Below are 26,147 nucleotides of genomic sequence, written 5' to 3' on the forward strand. Positions count from 1 at the left end.
ATTAGCTCACCTAACACTACATTAATAATGTTAATTAGCCACTTGCTAAATGCGTCCCATTGGGACCCATTGTTGTCGGATAAGATAACAGGTAAGTAACAGATTTTTATTTTTTTTTGTCTACAATATTTAGAAGTGAAGGACTTGTCTTGGTGGTGCAGCCAAATCTTGTGTAGCGTTTTTTATGCCGCTATTTTTGGAGCACATAAATTATATCTCTAAAAGAAATTCTGTTCAAGCAAAATAATTTAGTTTGAGCGAGCAAAAATATATTGTACTCAATAAATGTTTGCTATTATCCGTATGAATGTGAAATAACCATTATAAATACGTTCTCCGCTGCTTTACCAATGTGCCACAAAATCAACCAATCGGAAAACTGGAAAAAGTACATTCTGATTGGCTGTTTTGTCTCCAATTACATCACTAGTTACAGCCTCCCGGAAGCATTATGATAAACGCTCATTACCGCTACAGCTGGTTAAAACACATGTTTTACTCATATTATAGAAATGTTTTGTTAGTTTTCTGCACTATAATGTTTTGTTGTTTGGATTGTCTCCACTCGAGATGTTGGCTGTTGTGTGACTAACAAAGTTTGACTCCTTCTTTAGGCACTTCAGGGAACAGACAATGTCCAATGAACAACAATATGGACAGATCGTCGCAGCACAGCTGCATGTAAGTAGTTTGTATTGCTTTGCTCATATAACACTATATATATATCGTTTTATATTATATATCGTGTTGTATGAATCTTTATGGCATTCTGTTTGTTTACATTTGTAACGTTACATTATTAGCTTGGTTAGAAAGGTAACTAATAACCTATACTTTACTTATGCTACCAATTCAGCAGGAAACATTATGTCATCAAATATATTAGTATTTAAAGAAAAATGTTAATAGAATGTTAGCTAACAAGCGGTTAGCTATGTTGGTAGGTCGCTAATGCTGGTTAATGTGACGTTATGTCAAAAAGCACTAACGAACTATTGCCAAGATAGTTTACAAACTAGGCAACTGATTATTTAATTTCAACATATAACGCTTGAAGAAGGTACTTTGGCGATATGTCGGCGTTATAAATTGTCTTGATAACCTATATGAGGTGAGGATAATGTTAGTTTCATAATCAGCACCACTGATTTGAATGTTTGAAAACACATTTTGAATGTTAAAAGTTTGGTTTTGGATGCCTCATCGAGCACCAATGGACGTACAGTATGTGCAGAAAGGTTAACTGGGCTGTTGATTTTTAACAGTAGATGGAGCAACACGGTTTTAGCACGCTGAGAGCAACATTTAGCTAGCTAAGTCAGATAGCCACCTAGCTACGCTAGCTAAGTCAGATAGCCAACCTAGCTCAGTCAGATAGCCACCTAGCTCAGTCAGTTAGCCACCTAGCTCAGTCAGATAGCCAACCTAGCTCAGTCAGTTAGCCACCTAGCTCAGTCAGATAGCCAACCTAGCTCAGTCAGTTAGCCACCTAGCTAAGTCAGATAGCCAACCTAGCTAAGTCAGTCAGCCACCTAGCTAAGTCAGTCAGCCACCTAGCTCAGTCAGATAGCCACCTAGCTCAGTCAGTCAGTCAGCCACCTAGCTCAGTCAGATAGCCACCTAACCTAGCTCAGTCAGATAGCCACCTAACCTAGCTAAGTCAGTCAGCCACCTAGCTAAGTCAGTCAGCTACCTAGTTCAGTCAGTTAGCCACCTAGCGTTAGCTCAGTCCGTTAGCCACCTAGCGTTAGCTCAGTCAGTCAGCCACCTAGCTCAGTCAGTCAGCCACCTAGCTCAGTCAGTCAGCCACCTAGCTCAATCAGTCAGCCACCTAGTTCAGTCTGTTAGCGACCTAGTTAAGTCAGTTAGCTATGTAGCTCAGTCAGTTAGCCACCTAACCTAGCTAAGTCAGTTAGCCACCTAGCGTTAGCTCAGTCAGTTAGCCACCTAGCTAAGTCAGTTAGCCACCTAGTTCAGTCAGCCTGGTTTTGCTGGAGGTTTTTTCTTCTGTTAAAGAGTTTTTCCTCTCCACTGTGCTGCTCATAAGGGATTTGTTGGTTTTTTTGTGGTTTTTTTAAAGTGCCTTGGGATGATTGTATTGTGATTTGGTGTTATACAAATAAATTAAATTGAATTGAAGTTAGCCACTTAGCTAGGTCAGTTAGCTAGGTTGTCATAGCAGCTGTTTGTCACATGGTTTGTGCACTGCTATAGTTAATGTCATGTCAAATTCAGTTAAGTGGCTCTAAATAACAAAGTCAAACCATCCTCTTAAAAATCTACAGCCCAGTTAACTGTTGTTCACAAACTGTACCTGGTGTCCAGCCCTTAGTCAGGCGTGGTGTGTTCGATGCTCTTGCAGGTCCTCTTCTTAGTCAGAGGACAGAAGAAGGTGGAGCAGGTGCGCTGGACCCAAGACATTGTCTTTACAGTATCCACCTGGATTGACGTCCAGTGGAACTAATCAAACCTTGTAGACTATCCCTGTTAGCTGATTGACTTATTTTATTAGAAGTTATGTGATTGGTGGAGCATCTGTGAGTTTCCGCCCTGGTCTTCTGCAAAGTTTCAGATCTGTCTCCTGTGAAAACAGGGTCAGAAATCTGATCTGACACTCTGCAAACAAAAAATTAAAAAAAATTGAAACACTGAAGGAACAGAGATGAATGTTTGCAAAGCAAGTTTGACCGATTTGTAACACTGAAAAGAATTAAGCATTTCAGATATTCACATTTTATTACCAAAGGTTTGAATCATAGCTTTGTTTTGAAATCAAAATGTTCACATTCAAAATGTAGTTTCAAACATTCAAATCCTAGTTTTCAGTGTTGTTGCTTTTGACCCTGTCCTCACCTCGTAAACCTACACAGCAAATCTGATAACCCAGAGTTACACATACATACCACATATCTGATGGTGATGTGGAAGCAGGTATGGTTATATTTACCCTTTCTAGCATCATAGCCAATGACACACACTTCCTAAAATCATGTTTCTTAGATTTTAATTAAAGCCAAATGTCTCACAGGTAATAGTGTATTTGTGTGTGTATGTGTAATGTTAGCTTATCAAATTTGATGTTGAGAGACAGAAGGAGTGAGAACATATGAGGAAAACTGAACGAGAGCGGTTAGTGCACATTCATACGCATAATAGTAAACACATTATTGAGCACTGAATATTTTTGCTTGATCATTTCTTTCCAAAATATTATTGTGTTGCAAAATATATTTTTCTGTGCCGTGGTACCGCGCTGAAGACAGGTTGACATTCGATATTCAACAGAAATTGACAGAAGGAAAAAAAAAAAAATTCTCCATTCATGTTAAGAAAAATTATATGAGGTCAGGTGCTTCACGATCATTGAAATTATTAAGGCATAAATTGTTTTAAAATGATTAAGTGAAGTTTGAATTTTATTTGATAGCTTCCAGGTCATGTAAAATTTTGACTTAAAAATTCTTATGGTTTATGGGACTATTGCAGGATCATGACACAATTCTTACAATAAATTATATCATTAATTTTATATGAATTTTTTTAATTTAACATTTTCGCCTAATAGGTCTAAGACACACCTCTTACAATTCGAATATATCACATCATTAATTTTATCTGATATATTTGAATTGTAAGGCGTGTGATGTGCGGACAGACCAATCCAATAAATTATGCATAATTTTGAGTCATCAAGTCACATGACTTGGAAGCTATTGAGCGAAAATCATATAAAATTATTGAAGATATTATTTATTGTAAGAAGTGTCAACAGCTGTTGCAGTGGCCATTTACCTGACAGGTGTGAACCTGGTCAGCTAGTTGATCATCCCAAGGATGGTTTCCAACTCACCTTTGTTTTTTGATGGATGCATGTCTTGGATTCCCTTCACCTTCAGTGGGTATGGTTTGATACTGTTTGAGAGCACATGGCCAAAATAGCTGACCTCTGATGCACATATTTGGCATTTGTTGGTTCAGCTTTACTCATCACTGTCTTGTGCGTTTCACCATGGCTCTTTTCGTTGTGCTCCTGATTGGATTTTCCCATGACCAGAATGTCATTAAGTATGATGGCTACTCCATTGCAGCCTTCGTACATCTCAACCCGCCTCTGGAACTCCTCTTGAGCTGAGTTGATTCCAAAGGGCAGTCTGAGGAGCCTGTATGTGCCTGTGTTGAACGTGTGGTCCAGAGGGACGACTCAGTCCAGATCTGTAGCATAGCGTCTAGTACGTTTGGCTCTGGTTGGTTTTGTGGTGATGTTTTCTAATGTGGGTAAGGTGTAGTGAGGTCTTTGGATTGCTTTATTGAGATTTTTGTGCAGTATTTCTACAAGTAGGCCATTCACACATTTACCTGTTGTTTTCCTCCTTCTTGTTAAGCTCTTGTCTGTCTGTTTTGTAGTGTATTTGGATCTGTGCATGGCGGCTATACCACAGGTGTTACTTTTGGATTTAGACGGATATTGCACTCACCCGAGATGCTGTCTTCATACTGCTGCAGCAAGGTAAGCATGTCTGTGCTGGGCTTCTCGCCCTCTAAGGGTTTGAGGTCAGATTCTACCAGTATGAGTTTGACTAAACTGTGGCGGCTCAGACCAGATCTCTTATTTGTTGACACTGTTCAGCACCAGTAGCCTGGTTTGCTGCCTTGCCATAAAACAGTGTTACTGGTCTTGATCGGGAGCAGTAAAATTGGGTATCAGAATATAATAAACTAGACTGAATTGATATGGTAAAAAAAAAAACAACCTATTTTTATAGTTTACTAATTTATGTGGGAGCATATTTAAGGTTTAAATTATATTGTTGATAATTTAAGAGTTAAAATGCATGAAATATATATTGCCACGAAAAAAGCCATAAAAAATTGCACAGGATATTGGTGGTTTCTGCGAAGTTATTAATTAGGTTCTAATGAAAAATCTCAAACGACTAAGCTGTTGCATAGTTTAACGAATACATGCTTTGAATTATATTAACACAAGCATCTTGTTAACATATTGCGATATGGCTGACGATGAAAAGACGTGTGTCACTAAGTGAAATCGAAAAATGAAATCATTTCTACAAAAAGCAGATGAAATCAATTATGCAGCATTTATTTTTTCTTTATGCTTTGGGAAACTTGACATAGGCAATGAAAACAATAAATATGGCTATTATGCAAAACATTATCATATTGAAGCATTTTACACAATGTACAATATTATTTTTGTCCTCCACTACTTTAATATTCTATACATATTTCCAAACTCAACCTCCATGCAGAAACCCTGAAAATGGGATGTGGAGTAATGAAAAAAAAAATACCACTAATGCACTTCCTGTGGATTTTTCTCATTAAAACTGCTAATAAACCACAAGGCGAAATGAAAAACTGTGCTGTTTAAAGTACATAAAATGGATGTAAAAAGTGACCCATCTGTTCAAGAATTCCCTAAAATTGGCGCAGTGATGACGATGCATCGTGTGTGTGTGGGTGTGTGTGTGTGCAGTTCAGATAAGTCAATGTCCGGTCAGTCCTGGGACTCTGATTTGTGTGTGCGTGCATGTGGGGAACTGCCTGCCTCAGTAGTCTGTGTCAGAGCCCTCGGCGTTGTCCACATTACGGGAGAGCATGTAGTTGTCCATGTCAATGGAGCGGCAGTTATTGATGGCGTAGCGCAGTCTCTCGGCCATGACGGCCTGGCTCGAGTAGGGAGGCAGACGCAGCTGGAAGAAACAGGTCTGAGAAGTGGGCAGGCTGTCGTACGGCTGTGGAGACACACACACACACACATTGATCCTGCATTAGGTGCAACTGACATTAGAAATTTTTAAAAAATCTGTAGGTAAAACAAAATGACTAAGATGAGAGACCACACAAATCCTGATTCACTCACCCTGTCCACCTTCATGATTTGAAACCTCTGAGAGATGTCGGCCGTGTTGGCGGGCAGCCTCGAGCGCCCGGAGACAAAGCGCATGAAGAGGACTCGTTCCTCGTTAGAGAACTCCTCCAGAGTCTGCCAGAACCACTGCACCAGGGAGTGCTGCTCGTCCACCTCTCTGTACCGCACCACCTTCTTCAACACGTCGCAGCTGATCTCGGGCATGCCGCACACCATCTGCTCCAGCTGCTTGGCTGTCAGCAGGGACAGCAGCGGGACCGGCACGATCCACGACATGCCTTCACGCACCGCCGCCACCTGACAGAAGGGAAGACCAGGGAGGCTTTATGTCAGCATTAGGTTTGATGTTCTCCTCATTCTGCAGCACTCAGATAAGTCTTACCTGTCGATCAATTTCATGCAGCCTGTACTCAATAGCTCTTTCCACATATTCCTTCCTGTTGGAGAAAGTGAGAGGAATGCTGTTTCCTCCTGGGATGATGGGAACCATTTTCCCATCTGCACTCTGCCCGACAAAGGAATCCAGGGGAATCATCTGAAAAACAAAAATAAAAATCACTGACATACAGATCCCAGACTGACTCCACACTGCCCAGATCAGGACTTTGTGGGGGTCAGACCATCTGCTGCAGGACTCCTGGTTCTTCTGGCCTCTGAAAATAGTTCTTCAAGAACTCTAGTGGGTTCTTTATGAGCCTGTTCTCCTGCATCAGGTGTCTGGGATCAGTCAGACACCTGGTGGTGTTGTGTGATAGGGATCTAAAACATCTAAAGTGCCTAAAACGTCTGCACAGTACAGTATAAGTAATGAACAAATCTCAAACCTCTACCCACCTCATGGAAATTATCCTCAGTGATGCCGCTGTCTTCAATGTGAAGAATGCTTTTGAGCGTCTGTACATAGAGGAGATCCACTTCCTCCAAATCCTCCAGAGTCAGGGGTATGCAGCACAGCTGTTTCCACACCAGAGGAGCCAGGTGAAGGTCCAGGGGTTTCTTGGTGCGGATGGCGACACCCATAAGGATGCCGAGAAACTTAAACTGGAGCATGTGCTCATCCAGACAAGCAGATGGGTTGAGGAGGAACCTAGGTGGGTGAAAGAACGTTTTCAAGGGATGTGACTCAGTTGGCACGTCATGTGGTTTCAAGTAAGTAGATGGTAAAGTTTATAGAGTTAAAAAGGTTAAACCAATATAATCCGATAATGTTTCCTTAATCATCTTGGTTACCTGTCTCTGTTGTAGCCAACCTCTGCTGTGGCGTTGGGGGAGGGGATGAGCAGGTCTACGACCCCCGTCTCTAATTCCTGTAAACACAGACAAATGTCACTCTCATGACACGACTTGTGAATATCTCATCCATCGAGAATCGTGGATATGACAGTTCTGTCCACACCTGACACATCTCTGTGATGGTGTCGTCAAAGACTCCACCCGCATCGTCCGCCCCCTCTCCCACCAGTTTGACCTTCCAGGCCCTTGAGGGCAGTCGAAGGTCTGAGGCGTTTAGCTTCACAACCTGGCGAGCGATCTGCACAAAGATCGGTTTACACTTTCGCCCCCTGCAGATTGTGACAGGTCAAAAGGGAGAAATAAGAAGTGTAAGTTTGAGCAGTCACACAGCGAAACACAAACAAAAGGTTTAAAACTTCACTGGCACAAAAGAGCAAACGTCAGCTGTTGGAGTCCTGCACAAACATCCTGCAGCACAACAGGGGCCACAACAGGGGCCACGTATGGGCCGTGCACCAGCCACACTGACTCTTTCATTAGTTAAAGTGCATATGCTGGACCTGTTTGCTGTGCCTTTTGCCATTTGATGCTCATTATTTCCACATCTACACTTTACTGCCAAATGTCATTTTTATTGCTTTTTAAAAATTCCATTTAAGCTTTTGACATCTACTCCTTGTTACTGACATGATTATGTTCAGTTTGTACTGTGACTGTGGAATATGCCTTTGTATTTTGATATCTTTCAGGTTAATGTGTCATTTATTTTCAATCATGTTCTTTTCTTTGAAAGACCTTCAACTTTGTTGTTAAACGTGCTCTGAAAAAAACCTGGACCTGACTAGAGGCAAATTTGTTAATTATGTGAAAAGGCATGTAAGGGAAATTTGACATTGCATACAAACTAAATAAATTTAAATAAACCATTTTGGTGTTTTATAAGGTCGTCAATTTGAGTTCATCATAAATGCAATGCAGTCTGGTCAAAGCAGCAGATTATATCCAGTCAGACAGTTTGTGAACTGCAGAACAAATGACATGTATAGTTGATCTTTTTCCACCATGGCTGCTCTTTAATTTATGGAGCTGCAAACTGTTGCCAGGGTCTAATTATCCTCTACTCTGTGTGGATTAGCTCTGTTCTCAGTTCCCTTTTGGATCAGGTTGGGCTGTGGTAGGCTTCCAGGGTCATGTCTCAAAACAGGTCCAACATTTTGGACACAAAAAACCTGTAGTATGGGACTGAGGCGTGAGGGGATAAACACACACACAGGCAAAGGTCCAGTGGACTCACCGGGTGGAGATTCGTTTGACAGTGATCTGAGGGCCATAGTTCTTTCCTTGCACCATGGTTTTGCCTATGGAGCGTACCATGGGCAGAGTGTAGACTCTGGGAGCCAACAGGGGCCTCAGCTGGCCCTGGACAATCCCCCAGGTACCAGCATTGTAGTGGGAGGTACAGCTCTGCAAAGTAAGAATTACCATTGTTTTAAAACAGAGAAACACACTGTGTCTATACACACTGCATCCAAAAAGGTTTTTCATTGCAACAACACATCATCGAACACCGGTTTAATCATCATCTAATACTGGTTTAATCATCATCTAACTGGTTTAATCATCATCGAACACCGGTTTAATCATCATCTAACTGGTTTAATCATCATCTAATACTGGTTTAATCATCATCTAACTGGTTTAATCATCATCTAATACTGGTTTAATCATCATCTAATACTGGTTTAATCATCATCGAACACCGGTTTAATCATCATCTAATACTGGTTTAATCATCATCGAACACCGGTTTAATCATCATCTAATACTGGTTTAATCATCATCTAACTGGTTTAATCATCATCGAACACCGGTTTAATCATCATCTAACTGGTTTAATCATCATCTAGCTGGTTTAATCATCATCGAACACCGGTTTAATCATCATCTAATACTGGTTTAATCATCATCTAGCTGGTTTAATCATCATCGAACACCGGTTTAATCATCATCTAATACTGGTTTAATCATCATCTAGCTGGTTTAATCATCATCGAACACCGGTTTAATCATCATCTAACTGGTTTAATCATCATCTAGCTGGTTTAATCATCATCGAACACCGGTTTAATCATCATCTAATACTGGTTTAATCATCATCTAGCTGGTTTAATCATCATCGAACACCGGTTTAATCATCATCTAATACTGGTTTAATCATCATCTAGCTGGTTTAATCATCATCGAACACCGGTTTAATCATCATCTAACTGGTTTAATCATCATCTAGCTGGTTTAATCATCATCGAACACCGGTTTAATCATCATCTAATACTGGTTTAATCATCATCGAACACCGGTTTAATCATCATCTAACTGGTTTAATCATCATCGAACACCGGTTTAATCATCATCTAATACTGGTTTAATCATCATCGAACACCGGTTTAATCATCATCTAACTGGTTTAATCATCATCGAACACCGGTTTAATCATCATCTAACTGGTTTAATCATCATCGAACACCGGTTTAATCATCATCTAACTGGTTTAATCATCATCGAACACCGGTTTAATCATCATCTAATACTGGTTTAATCATCATCGAACACCGGTTTAATCATCATCTAATACTGGTTTAATCATCATCTAACTGGTTTAATCATCATCTAATACTGGTTTAATCATCATCTAACTGGTTTAATCATCATCTAATACTGGTTTAATCATCATCTAACTGGTTTAATCACACCGGTTTAATCATCATCTAATACTGGTTTAATCATCATCTAACTGGTTTAATCATCATCTAATACTGGTTTAATCATCATCTAATACTGGTTTAATCATCATCTAACTGGTTTAATCATCATCTAATACTGGTTTAATCATCATCTAATACTGGTTTAATCATCATCTAACTGGTTTAATCATCATCGAACACCGGTTTAATCATCATCTAATACTGGTTTAATCATCATCTAACTGGTTTAATCATCATCGAACACCGGTTTAATCATCATCTAATACTGGTTTAATCATCATCTAACTGGTTTAATCATCATCGAACACCGGTTTAATCATCATCTAATACTGGTTTAATCATCATCGAACACTGGTTTAATCATCATCTAATACTGGTTTAATCATCATCTAACTGGTTTAATCATCATCGAACACCGGTTTAATCATCATCTAATACTGGTTTAATCATCATCTAACTGGTTTAATCATCATCTAATACTGGTTTAATCATCATCTAACTGGTTTAATCATCATCTAACTGGTTTAATCATCATCTAATACTGGTTTAATCATCATCTAACTGGTTTAATCATCATCTAACTGGTTTAATCATCATCGAACACCGGTTTAATCATCATCTAATACTGGTTTAATCATCATCTAACTGGTTTAATCATCATCTAATACTGGTTTAATCATCATCTAGCTGGTTTAATCATCATCGAACACCGGTTTGATCATCATCTAATACTGGTTTAATCATCATCTAATACTGGTTTAATCATCATCTAATACTGGTTTAATCATCATCTAGCTGGTTTAATCATCATCGAACACCGGTTTAATCATCATCTAATACTGGTTTAATCATCATCTAGCTGGTTTAATCATCATCGAACACCGGTTTAATCATCATCTAATACTGGTTTAATCATCATCGAACACCGGTTTAATCATCATCTAATACTGGTTTAATCATCATCTAACTGGTTTAATCATCATCTAATACTGGTTTAATCATCATCTAGCTGGTTTAATCATCATCGAACACCGGTTTAATCATCATCTAATACTGGTTTAATCATCATCTAGCTGGTTTAATCATCATCGAACACCGGTTTGATCATCATCTAATACTGGTTTAATCATCATCGAACACCGGTTTAATCATCATCTAATACTGGTTTAAATACAGTATAAGAAAACTAAAGTGCCTACCTGGTTGTTGGGGCTGAGGTTGAGCAGTCTCCACGAGGAGTACATAAGGTCAGAGAAATGGTAGAGGAGGCGCAGGCGAGCCCGCACCGCCTCGATGCTCACTTCTTTCAGCCCACTGTACTGAGGAGGCACCGCCACAGGCAGACCCAGCTGGAGAGGAACTGAAGAACCTGAGGAGGGGACACAAAGACCACAAGATGGATGGACAGGACAGAGCAACAAATTCACACAGAGCTGGACATGCAGTTTGTAAGAAGGAGCAGAACCTGTTGGGTTGATGCTGCACATAAAATGTATAATTAACACATTTAGTAAAGAAGTTTTTATTATCAATGAATGTGCATTTCATATTTTCATATATTGTCTAGTTTACTATCACATAGAAAATACTTGTGGCAGACATGTAGTGCAGCCATATCTGTCTGACCTGGTGCTCGAGGCGGCACAGGTGGAGCTGTCCATGCAGCACTGTGGCAGCGTCCAGCAGAGATCTGGTGGATATTTTTGCCCTGCAGCGTCGTCACCAGTGTGGGTTCTCTGACGTGGTTTGTGTGGCCCAGACCCAGCTAGACAACAAAGCCACAGTTCACACAATTCCACCATAGTTAGCCATCGTCTGAGTCTAATATAAATAAACCAATTTACAATCAGAGACTTTCTGGCAAATCAAATTAAACCTTAAATTGTTTCATTCTTCATTAATGACACTGGTGTATCTCCATACTGTTGAGTTAAACAACCAGATGACCTTTATTCATTCACTGTGAGTAGATGGCACTAGACTCAACGTCCCTGCTCGGTCATGTGATAAACAAAACGAGGGGTAGTGTGTGACACCGGGGTACCTGTCCCTCTGAGTTGCTGCCCCAGGTGTAAACGTCTCCTGTGGAGGACAGCACCAGAGTGTGCTCAGCTCCAACAGCGACGTCCTCGATGTGAATCCCCGACAGAGCTGGGACCTGCTGGGGCCGGTTGTGGTTCCTGGCTCGGCCCTCTGGCAAACCAATTAGGCGGTCTGCGCCATAAAAAGAATAAAATGAAAAGCTTAATGCCCCAGCTACGGAAAGGAAACTATGAATCCCCAAAAGAGCCTTGAGCCCAAGACATCTCCAGAAGCCCTTTGTGTCAGACCAACCACTCAACACACAATATTCAATTTACAATCAAGAAAAAGCAACATTTGAGAAGCTTAAACCGATAAACATGTTTTTTCTATCAAATTTGTTTTTAATGAATCGATTCTCAAAAGAGTAGCTGATTCATTTCCGTCACCTGACTCATGGTTGAGGAGCTAATCATTATCGTATGAAGAATTAGGTGGGGAGAAGAAGAAAAACAGCGTACCTTGTCCAAACGTGAACACTTTGCCATCTTTGGTTAAAGCCACAGAGAACTGGGTTCCACAGGCCACTTTTTTGATGCTGAGTCCACACAGCACATCCACTTTCTAAGGAATAAAAATGATATAATTTATATATAATTGTAGTATTTTCTTTCAAAAAACAGACGAACACCTTAACTTCAGGTTCTACAGCTCAAATGAAGCAGTCGGCCTCGCAGCACCACACTGCGTACCTGAGGTGAAGACTTGGCTGTGGAATTGCCCAGGCCCAGTTTTCCATAGTCTCCATCACCAAAAGCCCAAACCATCATTCCGTCAGCAGAGACAACCAAAGTGTGGTTCAAACCACAGGCCACCTGAGGAGACAGCACGGCAGCGTAGATTAGGCCAACAATCACCTGTGTTTATCAAAACCTCCAAAATATTCAAGCTAAGTATTCAAGAAAACATTATCTATCAAAAGACTATTTGTTCTACAATCCTTTGTATTTTTAGAATCAACACATGGTTAAGAAATAATAAATTATACTCACACTAATGTTTAAATGAAGATATTTTGCCTTTTATCAGTAGGTTCCTAACTATAATTTTCTGACCTATAATTTTCTACCTGTCCAACTTGGTAGCCGTCCAGAGCAGTAACCTTCTCTGGCAGCTTCTTGTTCGAGGTGTTTCCCAGGCCCAGTCGACCATAATCACCATTACCAAATGTGAACAGTTTCCCATCAGCTGTGACTACTGCCGAATGTTTGAATCCACAGGACATCTGGTGAGGAAAAGGAAGAAATGTTGAGTAACAATGGTAAAGACGCTGAAAGCTAAAGTTTATTGTAATCTAAGCAAACAAATGTGCAGCCAAAAGATATTTCTTTGGCTCCATTCGAGCTGGGATGTTCACTGTCACCACAAATACTGAAAAGTCCTAACTACTTTTGTTCTTAACTACTCCTGAGTAGAGACTGACTGACCTGCACCACCTCCTCTCCTTGCAGAGCCTCAATCTGTCTGGGCCTGCGTTGGCGGTCGCTGTTCCCGTGGCCCAGTTTGCCATAGTCCCCGTCCCCCCAGCTGAACACCTCGCCGCTCTCCGTCAGAGCCATGGAATGACCGTCGCTGCCGCATGAAGTCACCAGCTGAGTCACAACAAAACCTGAGCATAGCACAAAGAAAGTTATTGCAGAGGTGATGCCTAAATACGCTGATTGACAACACATTGGACAAATGTAATAGCTGCCATACAGGTCAAAGCAACAGCACAATATGCATTTATCATGATTAATCTACCGATGGAACCTGGACCCAGACAAGTGGAAAAGAATTGAAGTGTAGGTTAACCAGTTAAAACATACCATAACATGGACGCACCATCAAAGCTCACACAGCTTCATATTTTATCAGTCTATCATGGCTGATACAGTTTGGATCATCCATCAGACCTTGACAAAAAGGTGTTTCTACACAAACCAATTAAGGCAATGCCCCGATTCAACAGTTCTGTGCTGACCACTGATCAACAGGAGCTAATTACAGGTAATTCTGTCATGGCCATAATGAAACTAAGTTCACTGTATCTTTAGACACACAAACAGTGTTATCAGCCATTTGAGAGAAATAAATCATCTCGTTTAACGTGTGGTGGGAACAGTTAATGTGGTAGAGTCACCTTGAAGAGCTGAGATGACAGTGAGCACGTGCAGGTCATCGGAGTTGCCTTGTCCCAGACGGCCATAGCTTCCCTCCCCACACGCCAACACCGTGCCATTCGGCTGGATTACAAAGGTGCAGTTCTGACCACACACCACCTGGACACGAAGAGGCAGTGACAAGTTGATGAATAAGCATAATAAAGAGGAATACCAACATTTTCCATAATGCAGCTTAATACCATCTTTTACTCTCTTCCTGCAAAATGCCCAGTTGTTTAAAATCCCACACTGCCTCCTTTTTTTTACCCCTTTTACAGTGTAACAGATAAAAGTACATATTCGTCCAGTTCAGCATAAAACTACGTGCCCTTTACTCCCACACGATGCAGCTTATTACAGGCAACAGGTTTTTGTCTAATGTTCAATGTGCTCTGTGTGTTTTCTGTGTACCTGCTGTGCCTGAGAGAAGGACGGGGCAGTGGTTGGCACCAGGATGTTTCTGCCGGCCTCTGCCAGCTGGCCATGTCGCCCTGCACCCCACAGATACACATCACACTTCCCTCCAAGGTGCCAGTCCTGCAAACACCCAGCACACAACACGCACACATAAGATAAACAATGAACAAGTCAAAAAGTCTTTGAAAACAGCAGCGTTCATCTTCAGTCAGAGGAGAATAAACACAGACAAACCATTTGTTAGACTAGATTTCAATCTAAATTACCTCTGGTCTTGAGGTGGCCCAGGACATGATCTGTTCATCCATACCAGACAGCCATTTGCTGTTGTCCTGGATAAACATGGTGCAAAGGCTGTTATTATATGCTACACGTGTTAATTATATTATAAACTACAGCTCCAAATGTTGACGCAGCTGCACAAACAGCAGCCGCCTCCTCTCACCATGAGCAGAGCCATTTCTTCTTCGGGCACAGGCTCCAGATCAGGCACGGAAAAGGACTCAGGGAAGGTGGCGCCTCGAGCGAGGGCCTCCGCTGCTTTGACTGTAGTAGAGAAGCAGTCCAACCAGGCCCACTCACTGGCGCTCCAGATTGTGCTGCCAGACTCCGGTGGGCAGTGTCGGAGGTGAGGCGGCACCGGGGGGCGACACAGGAGCTGGTCCAGGTGGAGACCGACAGCCAGGGAGGCGAGGCACTGCATATAGGGACTGTGGACAAGCTGCTCCCCACAGACGACGTGAGGCTAGAAGTTGACAAAAACATGCAACATCAACAAAGACTGGAAATGATCTTCTGTGAAATACTATGAACCTGTGATGAATTCTGGAATTTTATTTGATCGATCTTTCTCTCAGGGCACCTTGTCAGTTTAGGATATCCTGCATTTCACACTAACACCACCAAGAAATGTGCTATAAAGTTGTTAAACTGTTGTAGGCCTCCATCCTGCCCCTCATGGAAGCTGGACCATTTCAGGTAAAACACTGGGACTTTTTTCCACTTCCAAGAAGCACCAGGAATAAGACATTTTAGTCCTTGAAGCTTTAATTACTCAAATTAATTATTCCTCTAAAACCAAATTTTAAACAATACGCCATGAAAATAACATTGTTGAATGAAAATCTAAGATAATGTTACAGCAAAAAGAGGCGATTTGAAGGCAATGAACACATTAACCCTCTGGGGTCGACGCACGCGCCGGCGCGTTTTGACGCATCTTTTTCTGATAAGGCCGAAACAAACTGAAATTACTCCGTCAATTCTGATCGTACAGATAAAAGAAGCATATCATTCAAATCTGTAAAGGGTCTAGTTTTAGTGGTATACCATCATAATAACAACAAAACGTTGTGCTTTTTTTAAATAAAGAAAGCCGACAGGGTGCGCTCTCGGACTTTTCTGTCTCTGCCATTTCTCTTCACAGACGCGTAAATAAAACAACCAGAATCTCAGCGAATACTTGGCTCATAAAAATAAGAATTATATGGCTAGAAAGCTTGAAATGTTTTCTTTTGAGTGAAACAATTCAAGTCAAAAACAAATCATCACTTTTTATTTAATCCGTATGAACGTAAGGAGAAGTCCGTTTTTTCCTGTCTCACCTCATTACAGGTAATGCGGTCCCGCCTTGTACACTGTCCACTGTTCACATGTAAATAATCTCAGGTGAACCAGGTAAATATGTGCACGCCCCCGAGAAATGACACAAAATATCAAACTTCATCATAGAATTTACTCACTTTTTCGGCCCGTTTGGATGATGGCGCGTTACGCACGTGAAGCGGCGCTCCTCACATTCCACACAGAGACAAACAGTTTAGCTTGTCCTCAGAGTAAAAACACTGATTTTAACTCAAATGAGGATCGTTTGGCTCCTCATTGTTTTGTATTGTACTGCACTAATCCGTCCCATCTACATTGACTGAAAGGCTCATTATGCGCGGCTTTGTCTGGACGTTCAGTGCGTCTTTTGTGTTCTCAGGTAAATCACATGACTATTCATCCTCAGACACACCCTCTTGCATATGGCCTTTCTGGACAAAAAGTGTCTTAGAAAATTTAAATCAGTGTATTGTTTTCTGTGAATGTGTGAACAAGATGACATTCACAGCACTGTGAAGTAAACACTTTAGCCTACAACATGCTGGTCTCCAAAGTCTTGTGAACCAATGTTCTGTTTGTGTTTTATGGTCTTATTTCAGTGAGTAAAGAATTGTAGTTTTTCACTAACCATGCATAAACACTTTTTTCTCAAAAACACAATAATGTATAAACTTGAAGCTCACATATTATTGTAGCCAATTTTGTGCTGATTACAGTGTTATCAGACTTTAGACATTAATATGTTTAAAAAACACTGAAAAAAGCACAAATGTCAGGACATGTCAAAATTTGTCCAGGCCCCAAAAACCCCCTCAGACCCCAGAGGGTTAATGTAGAAATGTCCTTGTACCTTCTCATAGACGTACTGCTCCTGCAGCATGACAGGCAGTCTCTCCAGGAAGGCCCTCATACAAGGTGCCATGTTGAGGCCGACTACCCCCTGCTTCTTTAAAGCTGTGCGGCAGGTGGCCAGCACATGGTTGGACACCGTGAAGTCTTTGGAGCAGTTCACAACGAGCACATCCTGAATACGAAGGTATAGAAACAGACAAATGAAGAAGAGCAGAAAGTTAACATGTATTTTAGGGTTAAGTCAGAAAAGAAAGTCTTACCTTTGACCTGTTGGAGCAAACAGAAACACCCACATCTGGGATCCAGACGATATTCTGGACCGCCCCTGAACCGGCTACTACCGTCTGCAGCACTGAGCCGTCCTGTTGGACATGGACAAACACAACATGATGACTCCAGTGTTCAGTGTTATGTATAGCTGCCAGTGGGATGAGTGTGATGAATTATTTGTTCTGTTGGACCATTTGATGTCTTTTATACTGCGACTTGCAGTGTTTACCCTGTATATTTTTTGCCTCTGTCTCCACTATATAGATCTTACCCGCAGGGACCAGATGTTCATGAGGCCTCCCACCCCTCCAGATGCCAAGGTCAGACCATCAGGGCTGAAGGCCAGCGTTCTTACTGGAGTGATGTGGCCCTTCAGCTGGAAAACACAGATTGCTCCATCTTCTGACCAACGAGAAGACTGCAACACCAGCAGGTGGTAAAAGAAAGAACACATCATCTTGGCTGCAATTCAATCAAGCAGTAATCAAGAGTAATTGCTTTGGAAATAAATAATTGTACCCTGAACTTAGGTTTTGCTTCATTCTCCCACCACTCCTCCGAGTCCAAGGAACAACATTCTGAGAAGTTAGAGATGTCCTGAGGAACAGTCCAGACTGAGACCAAGCCGTTCTGGCAGCATCTGCAAAGCACAATAACACGTGAAAACCATCCAACAAGGAGGAAATACGTCCCTCTTAGGTGTGAAGATATTGCCCTTGTGTTAACAACACAGAGGTAAGAATGAGAAAGTTTCTTTGTCCTGTCTCTTTCTTTTCTTTTCTATTACACACAAAAAATCCCCTTTTAAATATTAACACAATATGTTACGATAAAGTAAAAAGGCAGAAACATGGGAGGAAAAACAAAGCAATTAGCTGAAATGACACCAAATAGCCTTAAGTGAAGAAACCTACACAACTACAACTGTCAACACCTGCAGGACCACAAAGTGTAATCAGCCACAGTCCGGCCTATTGTTATAGCACAACCTACACTGCCAGCATGCTGAGGGGCTTAGGCCCACGTCCAGGCAGGCTGCACCAGGCCACGCCGTTGACCAGGGAGGGGTGTCTAAGACTCTGCAGGCAGCGCCAGCCACAGCCAGAGCCCGAGTCAGGGTGAGAGTCTGGGCTGGCCCACAGCTTCACCGTCTCCTCTTTGGCACAGGTCAACAAGACCTGACCGGTAGGACTCCACTTCATACTAGTGACTGACTCCTGGAAAAACACCAAGCAGAGTCTGTGATTTGGCTGTAAATCCACACTTACTACTGCTTCTTTATCAGCTACAGTAAACACCAAGATAGAAATTCCAACTGGGGCTTTATTTTACCTTGTGTGCATCAATGACCACAATGGCTCCCTTTTCTAAGGGCTCTTTAAATCCAATCAGCAGCTTGCCATCTGCATAGCCCACAGCAAAAGGCTTGTCTTCACTGTACCAGGCAATGTGCATCACTGCCACTGAGAGATAAAGGATAAAACTCCATAAAAGACTTCACTTTGGTAGACAGGTGTATTGTCAAAGATATGAAAACTACTTACAAACAGGGTTTTGTCATCCAAAAAGAAAAACAAAACAAAAACAGAATAGTTATTTATGAGAAAAACAACAACCGGGCCTCGTCATACCATCTTTCCTGTAGCAGTGCTCCAGCTCAGTGCGTTGCATAGTGGCGGTATCCAGGACCTCAATGAGGCCCAAGGATCCATCCATTCGTCCCACCAGCAGCATGTCCTTGGGTTCCCCACACCACAAGGATTCTGCCTCCTCTTCAGGCCAAGCCAGAGCAGACACCCAGTGAGGCTGCACATCCAAAAGGCCCTTACCACCTTAGAGGAAAGGAAAGGATTTCAGTTTGCATAGTGTCCATTACAAACAGCACTGTGGCTCGAGCTACTTACACAACAAGGCCAATAGGAAAAGAAAAATTATTTGTGCAGTAAAGACACCATAACATTTCAATGGCACTAGAGAAAATGGACTCTAATAAAAATAAAAGATAATATTGCGATTGTGGACTCCCATTGTTGAGGCGGCCAAGGACAGATGGGGTATGCTGCAGGGTGTGTGGTGGGAGGAAGTGATTGGACCACATCCAGTCCCAGAGCATATTTATTTTTAATGAGAACTATAAAATCTTAATAGCATCTAATTCATATTCTGAGGAGACTGCACAAACCAAGACCACATAACGTATTTATCGTTTCTTTTAGATAACTCCACTGGAACGCATGACTGAACACAGTAATAACAGCTGTGTTTGCAATTATTATTCTAGTGTCATTACCTTGAGATCACAAGTTAATTTCTTTGTTATTTTGAGATTAAAAAGGTTGTTTTCTCATGATAGTGGGTTAATTTATCACAAGAATAGAAAATGAGTGTTTTAGTTGAGATACAGATTTCTGTTATAAGACTGAATAGTTGTCCATATAAACAACAGTGTGGGTAGAACTGCCTTTTGTTTGTTTCCAGACAACAAGATGAAGGAATCTGTTATCACAAACCTTGTTACTTGGAGGTAACTAACTAATTAACTTGTGATCTTGAGAGACCAAGAAAAAAAAAAATCAAGCACAGTTAATCTCCCATAGAAAAGAGTTTGAAAAATAAGATGTTTACCATTAACTTGCCAGATGTTGACCATTTTCTCCATGGCAGAGGCCAGATATTTTCCAGTGACACTCCAGGCCAGAGGAGACAGGAAAGGATCGGAGGGAGATCCCAAGCCTGACATGCCCTCCTCTGACGAGCCATCACTAATGAGCAGGGACACAAAAAAAGAAAGAAAAAAAACAGACAAAATTGATGACGCATTGATTGATTTATTTAAAGCGGTTGTTACCAATCTGTTGCCTATTTACCCACTCAGGGTAATTTAGGACAGTAGCTAACACGCTTGGCTGTTTTTCAGTGCAGGGAGGGAAAACCTACTGTGGGTCTGTTAGCGCTATTTTACTCATTTCAGCTGCCTGCTGCTGAGGTTCATGAGCACAGAAGTGGTGGGTTGAAAAACCAAAACAATGAGATGAAAGATGCTCTGGGGAGCTGAGGGAAAATAATTCACTATAGGTCCCATAATCCCATCACCCACTACACTTCAGATGTGGTAACACCACAAAGTGGCACAGCAACTTTAATGTTTGTCCTCACACAATATTTTGGTCTAGAAGTGTGGCAGCGACTAGTTGAACCAGCGCAGCAAGTTAAGCTCTAACACACAGGCCAGCCAGATTATGCTAAATCTCCTTGGTCACAAAAGCTTCTAACCTTTTATTTTCTCTGAACTATGCCACTGCACCTTTGCCTTTTGCTCTTGGCATGGTGTAGCATTTCTTTTAGCAAAAGGTTGTGTAATGACAGGGGAGATAGAGAATCTCCAAGCTAAGTGGCATGCTAAGATAAGTAAAATGAACTAACGAGAGCACAGAGCAGTCATGTGATTAACTGACTGAAATGCACAATATACACAAAATTTAACACTGGTCTCTCAGTGATGGATGTTTTTGACGTGGTGTTTCAGGAGACTTACTCTTTATTGAAGACACATGTCTGCTGGAGGGTGTACTGGGTCTTGGTTACATTCCACACCCTCACCGTCCCATCATTGCCACTGGTGGCCAACAGGCCTTTCTTACTGCACCAACCACACGTGATGACCTGAGTTAATTAAAGAAAGATTTCTCACATCTCCCCTCAAAAAAAAAAAAAAAAAATTACAGGGATCACAAAAACTATCATTATTAAATATATGCTAGTGTTTCACAACAACTGTAAACAGAACAAGGAAAAGTGCTAACCCTGCTCTGGTGAGCCTCTAGCTTGATGAAGGAGCACTTTCGCAGGTCCCCTGCCATGTCAGCAAAGGTCTGCGGCCGGCTCTGGTTGTTGTCACGGTCATGGGCCGCCAGTGTGCGGACCAGCTGCTGGGCGGCCCACTGGCGGTGCTGTGAAGAAAGCCTGGAGGACAGGCAGCAGGCTGCCAGGGCGTTGGCCAGCTCCAGAGGGCCTACAGCGGAAGGATTATGGGAAGGATGGGCATACAAATGCGCAATTAGACCTGCTCGACACGGAACACAAGGTGACAAGGCGGCCCAGTGAGTGAAAGAAGGGACAAAAATGAAAAAGACAAATATACAAAAAAAAAAAAAAAAGCACAAAAAAAAACCAAAAGGTGACACAGGTGAACAGAGAGAAACAGTGCAACGCTAGCACAAGCAAGAATGTGTGGATGGAACCTTAACATCAGGGATTGATTACTACACAAATACATGCTAATTAGATGATTCGTTACAACATCTGGCCCAGCAAAAACGCTTTATGAAGCACATGACAGGACTTCTCTCTACTTCCAAAGTCCATTATGCAGTGACTGAAGTGAGTATTTTTGGAAACTTTTCAAAAACACTACCTTTATGAAATACTGTGCTTATGCAATATTGACAGCCAATGATATGAGTAAATGAACAGAAACCATGACAAAAAAAATGGATGGATAATGGAACAGCAGCTTATTGCGATCTCTGACTCTTCGAAGTCTACAAACCTCTCTTCTCCATGTCAGCCTTGTCATAAGCAGGTCTGAGTCTGGCTCCTTTATCTGCCAGCAAAGCTACTAGAGCCTGAGTAACCACGAAGTTGGGAGAGGTGATGAGCTTGTTCTCCTCGGTGACTCCTCGCAGAAAGCTGGGCAGGAACTTCCTCTGGATGGGGTCATCCACCGTGGTTAGATTCATGCCTGTGGCTGCTGAGATCAGGTTCTGGAAAAGAAAGAGCATCCTCATGTGTTGCGATGTTAACTTTTAACAGTAAATTAACAGAAGTGGGAATAAGCTAGACTGGATTGCTTACTAATACACTACATGATTATATAAACTAATGAAACTGTCTAATAAACAGTAAATAACATTTACAAAACCTGCAGCATTAAAGGACAGTACTAATAATAAACCCAGAATCCGCTTCATTACAAAATAATAATGAAAGAGTAGATAAAATTACTTATTGCTTCATTACAGCCAACAACTCTTTCCAATGATATGCTCAAGAAAGAGAAAGTAGGTACTGGGCTGGTGAGTCCTGTGGTGTACCTGGGTACAGAGCTGCACCAGCAGCTTGGCAGCGTTGGGACTGTTGGAGGCCAGGCAGCCTACTGCAGTGCTGAGGTAAGCCAGACAGGAGATGGGTTTGCTCGTCTTGGCGGCCCCACGAGGCCTTTCAGCATGGCCGGAGCCTGTTGTAGGACTGGTGGAGAGACCGGCCCGGCCCGCTGCCGCCAGGCACATCAGCCTGACCAGAGTCCTGATGTCAGTCAAACCAAGAGACTCCAGACCTGCTGCAAGGCTGCAACTGGAGCCGCTGTGTGGGAGGGAAGCAAAGTTTGTGGGAGTGGGAAGAAGGAAATGAGAACTGGCAAAAAAGAGAAACTGTCCTGCATAACAGACAGAAAAGTGAAATGAATAAAATATTACAATAGCTCGATGTACCCTGGCCTATCTTGATATGAGTAAATAAGTGAGAAATTTCATTTGCATGACTACAAAAAGATTTGACTTCCAGAGTTGTTAGTGTTCAGTGCATCCATTCCACACATTGACAGGGGGTGTGAATCCATGCTCTTGTGAAGACTACCTGACAGACAGCAGGGACAGGGCTCTCATCACCATGGTCCGAGCCAGCAGCACCTGGGCTGCAGCTGTCACCCTCCTCAGCGCCATCACTCGGTCATGAGGATTCTGCAGGGCTGCTGCCTGCTCACCGAGGGTCACCCTGCCCGAAGAACTCTTATCCACTGACGTCTGACAGCCTAAACAGAAAGATGTGCTCCGTTCACTACTAATGCAGATGCTAACACATACAACGTTAAAGGCTTAAACGGCTCCATGCGATGTAAAAAACTAAACAACACTTAGGCATTTAAAAAAAGTTTGTATTACGGAAATAACGCCACTATGAATCTCCCCCTCACCGATCTGCAGCAGGGTCTCCTCCATGCTATTGGTGGCCGTCACCATGGCTACAGAAGCTCCCAGTGGGTCGCTGTCAGGGAACTGGACGGCCTCAGGGACAATTCTGCGCTCACTCAGTCCCAGTGGGCCGGCCAACAGCTCGAACTCTTCCTCTCCAGTCAGTTTCTCATCTTCATCAACATCCAGCATGTCCCAGTCCTCTGCACAGACACACACAAATTAAAATAAAATATATTCATGTGGGAGCAGGCAAATGCTTGGGCAGACATTGTTTAAGTGAAATAAAGCAAACAAAGCCCCTGCAGCAAATAGACATTAACAAATACCTTCAAATGTAAATGTACTGTTACTTTTTCTTTCATGAACTTAAAAAATACTTTAAAACAACCACTAACTGTGAAAAACTGTGGGCATCCTACTAAGCAGACAGTTTGCTGCAGGGGCTGCATTTAATTCTTCTCACATTGACAAAAACAAAATATGTACTTTCCCCAGGACATATTAAAAGTTTTATTTCAACTGCCATTAGATGCATCACAGCAAGAAGCATGAAAAGCATCATGCTGAATTTCAAATCAAGTGTTACCTTCATAGACACTGTCCTGTTTTCCTAGGAGGTCAGGAGCCTGTCCCTTATACCTGAAAACAGCACAAAATAAAAATCACATGACGTATGTCCTATAAATAATAGGGTAATACAAAATAGTTGGGAAATAACAGAATGTCTGATGAGACAGTATATATTCAGAGGTTGGCAGTAAAATAATATATAATGCCACTAGATTCGTAGTGGCATTATAGTTTTATACTTTTATGTATAAAATTCAGATTGATAATGATCCAAGGCGTTCCTGCTCTTATAAACTACAATTAAAAAACTGTGAAAATGTTTTACGGTACTTGTGGCTTTACATCTATGTGTGCAACAAACAGTAAAAGCAGACACCACTAATCAACATTACCCTTACCAACAGAGGTAAACAACTGGAGTGTTCTGCCAAAGCCTTAGCGAGCCCTCTAACAATCCCTATTGGGGTTATCCCTGATGTCGAAGAGGCTTGGGCATATTTCAAATCCTTGTTCAGTTTGAACAACCACGTTCCTCTTAAAATGATCGGGGTCAAAAACTGCCTTAGCCCCTGGTTTAGTTCTGACTGACTATGCCTTCCCATCTGCCATTGTAAATAATTATGATGGTATTGTTGTCATTGACAAATCCAAAACGGTGGACCACTTCAACACTTTGTCAAAGCCGGCTGTGTCTATGAGATAAGAGAAGAAAACCTTTATTTGTCAACTCCAGTACTCCTACTATTCCTCCTACCATATTTTCCTGCCTTAGGTGTTCCCCCCTTCTCTTTTCAGTCGATACAGGAGTCTGGGGTACTTGGACATTCATAAATCTGCTGGATTGGATGCATTAGACCCACTATTTTTAAAGACAGCAGCTCATGTCATCATGAGCCTGCATTTTTAATCTGTCTCCAAACTGGTGTGTTCCCAAGGGGATGAAAATCCTCTGCTGTCACCCCACTCCTTAAAGGGGGCGATAGCTCAGATTTAAACTGCTATAGACTCGTCTCCATTTTGTCATCTCTCCAAAATACTAGAGAAGAAGGTTAACAAGCGGCTTATGCACCATTTGGAGACTCACTACGTCCTTACCCGGGTTCCGTCTGGCTTTAGATCCAGACATAGTTGCATCATTGCTACACTTAAAGTCATCAATGGCATCCTATGTGCCATTGATAACAACAAATACTGTATAGCTGCATTTCTTGATCCAGCAAAGGCTTTTGACTCTGTGGACCATGGTCAGGCTAAGAGACATAGGACTTTCTGAGAGCTGTGTGGCCTGGTTCAGGAGTTACTGTTTGGTCATCTACAGTCAGTGAGGGTGGAGGGACTTCTGTCAGATCCCCTGCCCATTTGTAAAGGTATTCCACAAGGAAGCATATTGGGTCCTACACAATTTAATATTTACATTAAAAACAATGCACCTGCTGCAGGCGATTCTCATGTACATTTATAGGCTGATGACGCCATCATTTATACATCTAGCTCTTCCTTGACTACTACACTATCTTCACTGCAGGCTAGTTTTACTAACATCCACCGAGCTTTCTCTAGTCTCCATGTAGCAAATAAAACTAAATGCATGGTTCTTAACGGAAATCTACCACAGATTGAGTGTCCCCTCAAGAATTTCCTCCTTAGATGACTCTGCGGCTGATTATGTTGAAAGCTACAAATATCTCGGTATCTGGCTTGACAACAAACTCTTACTTGAAACTCATAAATGTACTGCTCAGAAAGGTTAAATCTCGTATTGGTTTTCTTTACCATAATAAATCCTTTTACACATTCTGCAAAACAGCTCTTGGTTAAAATGACAGTGCTCCCAGTACTGGATTATGGTGATGTAGTTTACTGGTCTGCCGCAAAAACTCTCCTTCACAAACTGGATGTTATTTACCACACTGCTATCCGCTTTGTCACTGGAGCTTCATTTAACACTCGCCACTAGTGGTCGACCACAAAAACAGGATTGATCTATTGCAGGGTACCTGTCATGATCCTGATGTTTGTTGACAGACCCTGCTATAATTCAAAGGGCCGTAGTCTAAGAATATGCGTAAACAAATATGTGCAACAAGTCATTTGCATGTGAAAGTAGAAACACTCAGTTCAGACCAAACTTCAGGTTAAGATGTGCACATTAACTTTCCTCATTAAAAGTGTATTTTGTGGTGGGAGCATCGTGCCCGTGTTGCGTGTGTCGGGCGCACAGACACATTTATTGAGGAACGTTATCCTGCGTGTTTTAACGAGAATATTCGTCTGAATTTCACGCGTTTCTACTTTCACATTAGTTGCACACATGGCGGTCAGCGTCAATTCTAATACGTTACGATGT

At 41.9% G+C, this 26,147-nt stretch overlaps 1 protein-coding gene and 1 long non-coding RNA gene across 8 annotated transcripts in view; one reads left to right on the top strand and one right to left on the bottom strand.

Annotated features, from left to right (window-relative positions):
- The first annotated feature begins 198 nt into the window (after nt 1–198).
- Nucleotides 199–17,113, top strand: LOC117152755 (uncharacterized). Its single transcript, XR_004463291.1, has 5 exons — nt 199–681; nt 4,405–4,507; nt 12,594–13,198; nt 13,422–13,611; nt 16,997–17,113. It is a non-coding gene; the product is annotated as an uncharacterized LOC117152755 (long non-coding RNA).
- Nucleotides 5,076–26,147, bottom strand: part of herc1 (HECT and RLD domain containing E3 ubiquitin protein ligase family member 1) — a 51,860-nt gene continuing 30,788 nt past the window's right edge. For 5 of the 7 annotated variants that reach the window (XM_026319733.1, XM_026319734.1, XM_026319731.1 and 2 more), the window contains exons 47-79: nt 23,817–23,869; nt 23,230–23,430; nt 22,893–23,067; nt 22,352–22,619; nt 21,808–22,021; nt 21,062–21,321; nt 20,794–20,921; nt 19,884–20,020; nt 18,890–19,090; nt 18,591–18,721; nt 18,252–18,475; nt 17,778–17,898; nt 17,530–17,676; nt 17,249–17,350; nt 16,987–17,160; nt 14,977–15,276; nt 14,798–14,863; nt 14,526–14,651; nt 14,093–14,231; nt 13,398–13,579; nt 13,040–13,195; nt 12,663–12,785; nt 12,432–12,534; nt 11,933–12,102; nt 11,515–11,653; nt 11,088–11,257; nt 8,421–8,590; nt 7,290–7,455; nt 7,124–7,200; nt 6,728–6,980; nt 6,276–6,428; nt 5,885–6,190; nt 5,076–5,756 (exon numbers count right to left, since the gene is read on the bottom strand). In XM_026319733.1, coding sequence (XP_026175518.1) covers nt 5,571–5,756; nt 5,885–6,190; nt 6,276–6,428; nt 6,728–6,980; nt 7,124–7,200; nt 7,290–7,455; nt 8,421–8,590; nt 11,088–11,257; nt 11,515–11,653; nt 11,933–12,102; nt 12,432–12,534; nt 12,663–12,785; nt 13,040–13,195; nt 13,398–13,579; nt 14,093–14,231; nt 14,526–14,651; nt 14,798–14,863; nt 14,977–15,276; nt 16,987–17,160; nt 17,249–17,350; nt 17,530–17,676; nt 17,778–17,898; nt 18,252–18,475; nt 18,591–18,721; nt 18,890–19,090; nt 19,884–20,020; nt 20,794–20,921; nt 21,062–21,321; nt 21,808–22,021; nt 22,352–22,619; nt 22,893–23,067; nt 23,230–23,430; nt 23,817–23,869 — 5,521 coding nt within the window. In that variant the 3' untranslated portion in view covers nt 5,076–5,570. The remainder of the gene's footprint in view (nt 5,757–5,884; nt 6,191–6,275; nt 6,429–6,727; nt 6,981–7,123; nt 7,201–7,289; nt 7,456–8,420; nt 8,591–11,087; nt 11,258–11,514; nt 11,654–11,932; nt 12,103–12,431; nt 12,535–12,662; nt 12,786–13,039; nt 13,196–13,397; nt 13,580–14,092; nt 14,232–14,525; nt 14,652–14,797; nt 14,864–14,976; nt 15,277–16,986; nt 17,161–17,248; nt 17,351–17,529; nt 17,677–17,777; nt 17,899–18,251; nt 18,476–18,590; nt 18,722–18,889; nt 19,091–19,883; nt 20,021–20,793; nt 20,922–21,061; nt 21,322–21,807; nt 22,022–22,351; nt 22,620–22,892; nt 23,068–23,229; nt 23,431–23,816; nt 23,870–26,147) is intronic. The other 2 variants (XM_026319736.1, XM_026319735.1) reach the window with 1 other exon arrangement.

Source organism: Mastacembelus armatus, chromosome 3, assembly GCF_900324485.2.
Source record: "Mastacembelus armatus chromosome 3, fMasArm1.2, whole genome shotgun sequence".
NCBI lineage: Eukaryota > Metazoa > Chordata > Actinopteri > Synbranchiformes > Mastacembelidae > Mastacembelus > Mastacembelus armatus.